Source organism: Oryctolagus cuniculus, chromosome 11 (genome assembly GCF_964237555.1).
Source record: "Oryctolagus cuniculus chromosome 11, mOryCun1.1, whole genome shotgun sequence".
Classification (NCBI taxonomy): domain Eukaryota; kingdom Metazoa; phylum Chordata; class Mammalia; order Lagomorpha; family Leporidae; genus Oryctolagus; species Oryctolagus cuniculus.
The window spans coordinates 59,650,520-59,661,655 of NC_091442.1; the positions used below are offsets into that span (position 1 = coordinate 59,650,520).

An 11,136-nucleotide genomic window follows, 5' to 3' on the forward strand; every position below is an offset into this window, starting at 1 on the left:
CCTGGCTTTGAATTCGACCAGCTCTAGTTACAGCAGCCATTTGGGGAGTGAGCAGGTGGATGTGGGCCAGGGAGTGAGCCAGACCTCTTTTCCTCTCTCCATCTGCCTTTCAAATAAATAAATAAATCTTTTTTAAAAAAAATACTGCTTCCTTAGAAAAAAAAAAAGAAATCATATATACGTGTGTGTGTGTGTGTGTATGTGTGATGCAAGAGACAAGGAAAGGAAAACCCACCGAACAAGCAAGTACATCCCACCACTCATACATAAAAATCCTTTATTGTTGAGGGATAGAGACAGATGTCCTAGTTTCAACATAAGACACCAGAGAATCTGCTGGGGACTCCACAGGCAAAACTTGCTGGGACCGGGGACGTTGACTGTTGTTTAGGGGCAGGGACGGGCAACAGTGAAAGCACAAGGCTGTCCCCAGGACGGCGACAAGAGAGGGAAACCGGAAAGCATGCACCTGGGAGCTGGGACAGGGAGACGGGGTCTTCACGGTGCAGCCTGGGGGTCCAGAAGTGGAATGCTAAGGACTGAAAGAAAAAAAAAAAAAAAAGCCTGGAGAACCAAGGTCATCATATTTTACATCCTTTGAAACCACCACTGAGCATGCTCCGTGGTCTTGACCTCAGTGTTGCCCGCAGCCTCTGACCTGGAGGACTGACCTCTCTCAGCAGCAGGTGCGTGACCCTCCCCTCTGCTGTGTTCCCACACACGCTATTGCGTGCATGGTCTGCGGGGCCCAGGCGGGAAGAGGCAGTGACCCAGTTCCAAGCACCCCAGCACCCCCGTGAGCCAGACACATGGCCCCAGCCGAGGCACGTGGGTGCTAATGCTCCCCCAGCCTCGCTCAGCCTCGCCCCACGTCTTCCTAGAAACCTCTCCGAGCGAGGAGTGGCCCGGGAGCATCTCCTTGTGCAGCAGATTCACGTGAATGAAATAAGATGACACGGGGATCAGCGTTAGTCTGTCTCCTCTGATCTCCTTTGAATGCCAGCCCGGGGACCTGCTGTCCTATTGTCCCGGACGCCCAGCAGGTGGAGAATGCCCCGTCAGAGGTGAGGTTCTGAAGCCTGCAATTATCGACTTGGGCCCTCAGAAAGAGTCTGGATTTTCCAGCAAGCATTAAAAGTAGATTTCCACAATGCACTCGTTTTTTTTGCCATTTGTATAAAATACTATAGCAAAATTGCACTGTAATTATCTTTATGGTTGGTGCATAAGGCTGGAGGAGAGTGTGTCATCCAGATATAGCTGCCCGTGTAATTATCTGGCCGTCGGCAGGACTGAAATAACCATCTAATGAGAGCAAAATGATACAGTGCGTACCATGCAATCAGCGAGTTACAGTTATTACGGCTCGCTGTGCCCTCTCGCCCCACACTAAATGGGGGGACAGACCCCGTCCCCGGTCCCAGGGAGTCTCGCACGGGCGGTATCACCAAGAGGCACTCCCTTGAGACCCATGAGTGTGGGTAGCAGGGACACAGGAAAGAGGCAGAAGTCTCTGAGTGCCAAGGCTCCCCAACCCATCCTTGTCTCCTCCGCCACCCCCACCTCATCTCCTCGGAAGCCAGGGAGAAGAGAGTCGCCGCCGGAGCTCCTCTTGCTGTGTGGGAAGAGGGTGTCAAGGCGGAAAGCTCCGTGTTTTGACTAGACACTTCCCGGGGGACTGTCACACTGGCACGGCAGGGAGGCCTCCGTCAGCCCACCCAGGCCTGAGGGCCAGCCCACGCGGCTCTCTCAGCAAGCAGGCGGAGGGGGGGCACTGCGACCCCACCCCCACCCCTCCCAGGCTGCAAGAGCGCTGTGCCCCAGGCACTGTTCTGAACTCGCAGCCCCACTGGGCGCCGTCATCACGCCCAGTTCTCACACAAGGGCTATGCAACGTGGCCAACGGGACACAGCTGGAGTCAAACTCAGGTCATGCTTCTATCCATGACTCTCTACAGACAGGGGAAGACAAGGGTCCCGGCTGCCCCCCATTAGGATTCAGAGTTCCTTGCATTTCTTCCCACATTGCCCTCATGTGTGTGACTACACCCTAGGCCTGGTAGCCTGGGGTCTGGAATGATCTGGAAGGATCAGGCTGCCTGGGAGGCAGACGGTTCACCTGTGCAACTGGTGTGGTACCATCTGATGTAGATAACCCTCTCTCCCTAATTTGCACGGATCCCAGGAGATGGGAGCTGGAACTGCAGAAGCTGCCTATCCGAGAACCCCCAGCGGAAGCCCCGCTGCAACCCCCAGCCCCTTTGCTCACCCCTCTAGATATAGTCAGTTTGCAGCCATGACTCTGGGGAGGGTGGTGACAAAAGGGGCAGTCACGCTGGCCTCTAAGTGTCTCTGTGCTCGACCCACAGCGCGCTAGGTGCTGAGGGCAAGTTTATGAGCACGAATGTATGTACACATCAGAGGAAATGCAGAGCCGGCCACCTTCCCCCAGCACCCGCACAGCCCCCTCTCCGCTCCCCAGCCAGCAGCCCTTACCTCATTCGGCCCTGGGGAGATACTTGAATGCTTCAAAGCTGGACATTTTCTCTTCATCCACATCAGCAGGAGGAGCTGGGGTGAGGCAGACAGAGGAAGTAGGAGGTGTTTTTCTGAATGTCACCTTGACCTTGACCCAACAGCAAAGAGCCGGCCAAGGGCGGGGGGGGGGGGGCGAATGGGGAGGAAGCAGAGCCTCCAACCCTCCCTGGGGGCCACAGGAGGACTATCTTGTACGGACTCCAACTCTGCATCCAGGGAGGGCTTGACTCTGGGGAGGGGGCCAGGGGACGCCCCCTACCTGGTTGGCTGTTCCTCTTGCCCATGAGTCCCACGAAGAAGTCATGCATGTCTCCTGCGGAGGAGGCCCGTGTCGTCCACAGCCCCAGGGGGTGATGGGGGGGAGGCATCTCCCCAGATATGAGTCCCTCTGTCTCACCCACTCTGAATCCCCACGGCGAGCAAGCAGGTCCTCTAAGCCCACCCTTCTCCCCCTCCTCCAGATTTCAAGAATTCTCTGCCCTCCACAAGCGCCTGGCACAGACTCCTCAAGGCCACCAGGTTCCCAGTGAGCAGCCGGGGGTGGCAGCTGTGGGGGAGGGGGGAGTCCATCACAGCCCTCACACCTGCTTCCTCCCGCCTCCTCCTGGGCCGCTGAGTGCTGCTGCTGGCATATTGTCTGTGCCAGCGGGCGTGGGGCTGGCCAAGATGACTCCTGGGCCCTGTGCCTAGGGTGCTCTGGGAAAGTGGTCAGCAGAGACAAGGCAGAGAGAAGGGGCTACTCACGTTTCTGGGGAAGTGATGCTGCCTTGGGATCTGTGAAACGGAGAACAGGTGTGTGGGTTGGGGGGCTGACCCTGGAAAGTGATGATGAGTAGGGCGGGGCGGGGCGGGGCAGGGGAGTACAGGTCACAACCCTCACCTCTGCCCTAACCCATCAGCCATCTCCCTCCCACCTCGGCAGGGACGTCTTCCCAGCCCAATCCTGCCCCCAGCCCCACTCTCCCCAGGGCTGCTCCCTACCCACGCTAGCCTTGCTCAGCACTTTGAGCAGCTCCTCCAGCGAGAACGGGCGGCGGCTGCTGTCCTGGAGTCTCCGCAGCACCGAGGGAGGCTGCTGCTGCAGGTCCACGTCCTTGCCGGGGAAGAAACAAAGAAGGCGGAGGCAGGAGGCTCCCACCCGACCCTCCAGCCGCTGGCTCCTTTCCCACAAGAGCCAGCCCCTTCCTGAGCCCACGACAGCGGAATCCGACAACCTGTTTCTGTGAGGGTTTCCTCCACGCTGCACTGGCAGAGAAGTGCACGCTCGGGGCAGCAGGGCGCTGTGCAGCACCAGCAGGCCATGGAGCTGGTTCCTGCCCCGGCTGCCGTGGGATGTGCACTTTAGCCAGCCACCCCAGGGGAAAGACCTACCCAAGTTTGAGAAGCCCTGGGAGGGAACACACTGGGCGTCCTGACAGGTGGCCTGGGACTAAGGGCTGCTGGGATGCAGGGCTTTCAGTGTCCAAACTGGGACAGTTGATCATGCTACCCCCCACCCAAAGCTCATGGGGACTGTCCCTTGGGACCCCATCCCAGCTTCTGCCTCCCCTCTGCCCCCCCCCCCCCCGAAAGGCCCATCAGATAGAGCAGGTGTGTTCTGCTCTGTGCTCCTTGGCTGACACAGACGGGACTCAGTCCTGGGGACAGGTGGCACTAGGTGGCCAGGGCACACCTGCAAGCCAGAGACCGCCAGACTGCGTGGAGGTCCCAGGGTGTGCGAGGTCCCAGGGTGTTTCGCTTGCTCCCTGCTGTCCCACAGCCTCACACTCTCTTCTGCCTCTGTTTTTCTCTCCCCTCCCCTTTCTACCCTGGATCTAGAATTTCAAAAACATGATCGGGATGGCACCCTACCTCCCTGCCCCCTGGGGGTGGGGGTCTTTCTTGTTCTCTGCAGGATTTACAACATCCAGCTGGAGATTCTCACCTCAGAGCTCACAGGGCTCCCGTTTCTCTCTCTCTCTCTCTCTCTCTCTCTCTCTCCCTCCCTCCCTCCCTCCCTCCCTCCCCAGAGCCCAGGTATCCTGGGGCTGCTGTGCAGGCAGAGGGGTGCATTTACCTGTGATGCACCCCCTCGGGTGCCTGGGCACACCTGCGTCCTACTGTCTCCCTGCCCCAGTTTCCCTCTTCCCCACAGACTCCAGGGAAACAGGGGTGGGGGGGGGGGGTAAGAGGGCAAGCCCTCTCTGTTTGGCCCAGGAAGGGCCGGAGATCCCATAGCAAAGGCATCTCAGAGAAGCCCGAATACTCTGACTCTGCCGGCTGGAACTCTGTGGCTCCCAACACGGCCCCGCAGCCCATCCTGGGGTCCCTGTGTGGTTTTGGGAATGGGTCTGGTCTTTGGGACCTGGCACAACCGCAGACACCTGCAAGGCTGCTCTGGCCATCTCTCTCTCTCGGCCCAGCGCTCAGCTGCCCAGGCAGCCGCCTTGCCTAGATCGTTCTGCTGCTCGGCCCGCCGCCTGTAATGAGATGCTAAGCAGATCCGAGCTGCAGAGGCTGTTCGGCTGCACACACTGAATTGGTGATGAGTCCCACCTGTAATCATCTTAAAAGCATTTGTGCCGAGGTAATTGCTGTCATTTCGAAACCCTGAAAAGACTTCCTCCCTGCCCTCAGCCTGACAGATCCTATTCTTTTTCTTGGAGGAACTTTGGTGGGCGCAAACCTGGCTCTTGGATTTTGGCTTTTGTTTGTTTCCCCACCCTGACTGAGCAGAGGCCAGAGGCGGGCAGGGAAGGGCAGGGGTTGGGATCTTAGAAGTGGGAGAGGCATGAACAGAGGACACAGGAATTTGTCTGCAGTTAGGAAATAATATACTCAAGTCATGGGCAAAGCAGCAGACCAATGTCAGCTTGCGAGGGAAAAGCTGACTGCTTCATCTGGGCGTGGAGGGGATCTGTGCCCTGCACAAAGGGACCGAGCCCCAGCAGAGGCCTCAGGAAGTCGAGGTCACACACACCCCCCCCCCCCGCCCGCCATGGTCCCACCCAGCTACCCAGTCACCAGCCATATTCTCAGAGCCCCTTTCCTGTGCCGGGGCTCAAGGCCACGCAGAGACAGTGACGCCCTCAGACAACCCCAGACAGCGAGATCCTGGGGGGATGCAGATGTCCTGTGTTGCAGAACTCACGCACGCAACTTGCAGCCCCGCCCACCTGTGCCCTCCCCGCTGCTCTCCAGACAGGCCGAGCCCCGGGTGCCCAGGACTTTCCCGGACTCTGCCAGGGGGCACCTTACCTTGCTGCGGCCCCCGCCGGGCACCACCTGCTCCCGCGACTCCTCGCAGACAGCCCCGAAGCTCCCAGCCAGGCTGAGGGCCAGGGTGGCTGCCAGTAGTAGGGTGCGCCTCATGGTGCCTGCCGGGGCAGAGCGACAGGACCCAGGTGAGGGGCACAGAGGAAGAGGATGGCGTGGGAGCGAAAGCCAGGAGCACCAAGAGCAGCAGCCTGGCTTGAGCCTGCTCCCCAGCCGCCAACTCTCACACCCAAGCCCTGGTCAGGGGAGAGAGTGGAAAGGATCTCTGAGCAGGGGCTGCCACTCGGGGGCCATCAGTCATCTTCCAGGATGTTCCCTGGCCACGCTTGGATGCCTCCTCTGAGGAGGATACATGGATAGCACACACACTGGTCTGTTTCCTCCATCGGCTTAGGGGGGATCCCGGACACTCTCCTCCGGCACTGGATAAACCGAGATGCAGGCGACAACTTTCTGGCATGGAAAACCCAGCCTCTGCACTCCCAGGCTCCACGCATTCACAAGCTCTTTGCCCTATAGGCACTTTTCCGTTCATTGGCCCCATGCTGCCGTCCCTCTCTTCCCTCCTGACTTTGGCTCCTGTCCTTCCCACCTTCTGCCGCTCGTGCCTACCTGTGGAGCTGCTCCGAGCCTGGGGCCCGGCAGAGAGTCTGGCAGGAGCAGGGAGCCGGCTGGGAGCACTGCCTGCTCCCCACACCCGCGGCTGCCGCTGCAGCGAAGAAAGCAGCAGAGTGGAGGAGATCTGGGAAGGTGGCAGGAACTCCGTCCCAGCTCCCTGATAAAGGCTGGGAGGGTCTGGGGGAGCCGAGGGGAGGGGCTGAGAGTCACCAATCCCAGGGTGGCTGGGGGCTGGTGGGGGGGAGGTTGGAGAAAAGAAAGGAGGCTGAAGACAGCAGAGACACGCGCACTCACACACACTCACACACACACACGACTGAAGGTATCCAGGACACACACACACACACAGAGCTGAAGGTATCCAGGACACACACACACACACACATATGGCTGAAGGTATCCAGGAGCCCACTTGCTGGCCACACCTGAGCTGGGCTTAAAGCATGCAGTTGATTAGGCTTGGTCACACGCAGCCCTAGCTGAGCAGCGTAGATCCTCGGCCTCCTCGTTCACCTATCAGCTCCCAGCTCTTGAAACCTCTGAGCCTGACTGCCAGGCTAGAACAGGTTCAAGCTGGGGCCTCTCCACCCCTGCCCCACCAGGAGGACTTGGAGGTGGGGGAGCCCAATATCTGCCCCAGGCCTCATTTTCGCCTCCTGCAGCTGCTGTATCACATTGCTGTCCCCTGCTGTTAGATCCAGAATCCTCCAGGACCTATCCCCCTACCTGCCCCCACCCCCACCTCACCAGTGCTGGTGCCCGCCCGTCCCCTGGGCCCCCATGGGCTCCTTCCTGACCCCAGCCAGCCCGAGTCTGTTGCAGCCTCTCTACTTCTAACTTCCATCCCTCCTGCTGTCATCAGAAGGGGAACAGAACCAAAGTTGGGCTGTCCCCTCCCCATCTCAAGCCCCATGCCAGCATGGATCTCTTAGTCTGATGTTACATGCCTGTTCCACACCCAGAGGAGGGCCAGAGACAGATCGAGGGGTGGTTGTGGGGTGTGGATGCCTGCAAGGTGCTTGGGCTTGGAGGGATCCACTCAGTGTCAATGCTACCGCCCTGTAAGATGGCAATATTCCTGGGTTTCAGTTGAGGGAACGGGAGTCTGGGAAGTCCAGTCGTCTGCCCCAGCACACACGGTGAATCACCCCAGGGAGAAGCACCGCGAAGCCATGGCTCGCTCTCCCTCCCCTCCTCCCTCCCTCCTGCTCTTTTGACTGCTCTGCCTGAATAGTAGCTTATGAAAGAACAGTTCGCTCCCCTGGGAGAGTGGGCAGCCCAGCTGCCAAGAGACTTTTGGGATCTTCTGCTGGTCCATCGCCAGGAATGGGCAAGAACCAGCAGATGGAGGATCTCTCCCTCTCTCCAACTCTGCCTTTCGAATAAGTAAATCTTTAAAAACAAAATAACTCCATATGGGGCCGGCGTTGTTGTGCGGCAGGTTAAGCCACCACTTGTGACATGGGCATCTCATATCAAAGTGCAAGTTCAAGTCCCCAGTACTCCACTTCCAATCCAGCCCCCTGCTAATGTGCCTGGGGGAAGCACCGGAAGCTGGCCCACACCCCTGAGACCCAGAAGAAGCTCCCGGCTTTGGACTGGCCTAGCCGCGGCTGTTGTGGCCATTTGGGGAATAAACTGATGAGAGCGTTCTCTCTCTTTCTCTGTCTCTCCTTCTGCCTTTCAACTACAATAAACCTTTTTTGTTAAAAAAAAAATGCTTCATTTATCCCCCGTTTTTGGTCTTCTGGCATGTATTACACCCAACATGCCCGTTTGCTTTGCTGACTGTCTCTCTCCCACACACCCAACTAGAGCGTAAGTGTGTGGAGGCTGCAAGGGCAAGGATTTGCTTGTGTCCATCACATGCTGGTGCATCCCTCGCCCTGCACAGGCTGGCGTGTAATAGGTGCTCAATGAAAATCTATTTGTAAAGCAAAGAAAACAAAGCCACACTTCTACATCATGGGCCAAAATGTGAATCCTCCATGGAGTCTCTCAAGTGTCGCTGGCGGCCCCACCCCACCCTGGGACCTGGGCCACCCTGACAGAAACCACCTTGGCTGCAGAGGGCCCAGTGTTCGCCTCTGAGTGAGGGCAGCAGCTGGGGCTCAAGGCCTCTTTATTGTGGGACAGGCTAATGGGGCCTCATTAAAAGCTTCTCATTACCCAGCTAATTACAGGACTGTGGGGCAGAGGACGCCGGCCAGCCTTTGGCGGGATGAGGAACCAAATGGAAGGCTGTTTACATGCAAATGCCGTGACTGGTTCAGTCCTCCGAGAAGCTCTTCTGAATTGGACCCAGCCACCACCCTCCTCCTGTTCTGCCTCACCCACCTGGAGGCGCAGGCAGGCCTGCACCACGCAGGCCGGGGGCAGATGGGTGTACAGGGGGAGCAGGTGGCAGACCAAAAGCTGGAGACCGACAGCCACCTGGGTCTGATCTGGGTGCCAGGCCCCTCCCCAAACCGCTCCTCCCTCCCCGCCCCCAAGCCCTGGGCCAGGGAAGCTGGCCTCAGCAAAGGTCCCCCATGAATAATGTCCTTTGATGATGCAGCATCTTGGCGGGGGCTCAGGGTGGGGGTAGGGCAAGGGGAAGGCAGGGAGCACTGATCACCCCTTGATCTCTGAGATTAGCAAAGACTTGAAAGAGCTCAGTGTAAGCTAAGTTAGAGAGGTGAGGAAGGAGGGGGTGTCGCCGCCCCCCCCCCCCCAGCCACAGACTGTATGCAAATAGCATGTAAAGTGGTGTTGCAGCAGGCAGGCTGGTGGCCAGTAGAGCACCTCCTGGGGCCTGAGCTGCTCACACACAGCTCCTGTCACAGGGCTCCCCAGCAGCCCCCCTCCCTGCAGCTCCCCCACTCTTGGTGACCAGGGGGGCTTGAAGGTGAGGCCTGAAGAGGTGTTGACAGGAGATAGGGGCTAGAGGTGCGTCTAGCTCCGGCTGGTGCTGGTGCACATGACGTGACCCGAATGTGTCCATCTGGGCACAACTGGTGGACTCCCCAATGTCCTGTAGGGCTGGGGCGGGAGGCTGGGCCAGGGCGCTGTGGGACACTGGGTGGAGACTGCAGTGAGGAACAGAAGGATGGCAGTGTCTGTCCTGCAGCCAGGACACATCTGGGGACAACCCATAGAGCAGACATTAAGAAGAGCCACCGTCTGGGCACCATGATCCCACATGGGCACTGGTTTGAGTCCTGGCTGTGCTGCTTCCAATCCAGCTTCCTGCTAATAGCCTGGGAAAGCAGCAGAGAAAGGCCAAGTGCTTGGGCCCCTGCACCCATGTGGGAGACCCAGAAGAAGCTCCTGGCTCCTGGCTTCATCCTGGCCCAGCCCTGGCCATTGCAGCCATTTGGGGAGTGAACCAATAGATGGAAGACTTCTCTGTCTCTCCTTCTCTGTAACTCTGTCTTTCAAATAAATAAATAAATCTTTTTTTAAAATTTTTATTTATTTATTTTTGACAGGCAGAGTGGACAGTGAGAGAGAGAGAAAGGTCTTCTTTTGCCGTTGGTTCACCCTCCAATGGCCGCCGCGGCTGGCGCTGCGGCTGGCACACCACGCTGATCTGAAGCCAGGAGCCGGGTGCTTCTCCTGGTCTCCCATGGGGTCCAGGGCCCAAGTACTTGGGCCATCCTCCACTGCACTCCCGGGCCACAGCAGAGAGCTGGCCTGGAAGAGGGGCAACCGGGACAGAATCCGGCGCCCTGACCGGGACTAGAACCCGGCGTGCCGGCGCCGCAAGGCGGAGGATTAGCCTAGTGAGCCGCGGCGCCGGCCAATAAATAAATCTTAAAAAAGAAAAGAAAGACCTTCAGAGCCAGAGCTGGTCAAGCTGTGAGCTGCTGGGGTGGTGCCTCACCGGATGAGGGGACTCGGGGACGGCTGTGCCCCTCTGGCACTGAAACAACCGAGGGGCTGGCGGAGGGGGCAGGCTGGGGAGGAGGAGACTGGAGCCAGTTCAAGCTTGTAGCACAGAACGGGAAACGGGGTCCCTGTGGGCTTCAGGGGGTAAAAACTCTGAACTAGGGAAGGGAAGGGAGGAAAGGGAAAGAGGAAGGGAGTGTGGGAGGGCAGAGGAGAAAGAGAGGGGCCCCCACCTTCCTGGAACTAGCACCCCTCTACAGGGTTGATGTGGGAGGCCAGGAACCCTGGCCGCCTCCCGCCCCCGCCGTGGAGAGCTGCCAGTGCCTTCAGCCCCGGGGAAAGGAAAAGCAGGTTGGGGAGCAGCAGCTGCATTTTCTGCTGAAATTGCTTCTGAAATGACCAGACACTTCACTGGGAAAGTGACGACAATTTGGGCCCTGGGAGCAGGAGATGAGGCAGAGAGCGGGGGCGACGGGCTCGGGTCACCACCTCCCTCTCGGCCAGACAGGATCTTCTCGGCCTGCTTCTGAGAGGTCAGGGATGCAGGGAGCGGTCCTGGGTGCGAGAGGCCAGCCAGAGCCTGAGCGGCCGTGCTCGGGCCACAGAGCCCACAGGACGGGCTCCAGCCCTCACCCCAGAGCACGGGCGTGTGGAAGCCTGGGCTTGCTCTCAGATAGCAAGATTAATCCGCAGGCAGGAAGAGAAGTTAATCAGGTCTCCCCAGCCACAGTGATTACCTGGGGCCGTGAGCTGCCTGCAGATGCAAGGTGCAGGGAGACCCCAGCCTCAAGGCACGGTGAGCTCAGGGGAGGAGGCAGGGAGGAGGCTGGGAAGGAGGGAGAGCCGGCCAGAGCC

The 11,136-nt window shown here is 58.9% G+C and overlaps 1 protein-coding gene across 1 annotated transcript; it reads right to left on the reverse strand.

The window, feature by feature from the left end:
* Positions 1 to 260: 260 nt before the first annotated feature.
* Positions 261 to 7,094, reverse strand: TAC3 (tachykinin precursor 3). Its single transcript, XM_008274195.4, has 7 exons — positions 6,406 to 7,094; positions 5,776 to 5,894; positions 3,520 to 3,631; positions 3,283 to 3,312; positions 2,798 to 2,851; positions 2,497 to 2,571; positions 261 to 539 (listed from the first exon to the last, which is right to left on the reverse strand). Exons 2-6 carry the CDS (start codon positions 5,887 to 5,889, stop codon positions 2,498 to 2,500), a joined length of 384 nt encoding a protein of 127 aa, XP_008272417.2. The 5' UTR covers positions 5,890 to 5,894; positions 6,406 to 7,094; the 3' UTR covers positions 261 to 539; position 2,497.
* Positions 7,095 to 11,136: the final 4,042 nt, after the last annotated feature.

Bases quoted from the DNA above. Each gene is read 5' to 3' on its own strand.
- TAC3 (XM_008274195.4), bottom strand. From the start codon at position 5,889: ATGAGGCGCACCCTACTACTGGCAGCCACCCTGGCCCTCAGCCTGGCT. The intron at 2,852-3,282 runs GTGAGTAGCCCC...CCTCCTCCGCAG, and splicing joins AGCATCACTTCCCCAGAAAC to GAGACATGCATGACTTCTTC. The intron at 2,572-2,797 runs GTAGGGGGCGTC...GCCTCACCCCAG, and splicing joins CAAGAGGAACAGCCAACCAG to CTCCTCCTGCTGATGTGGAT.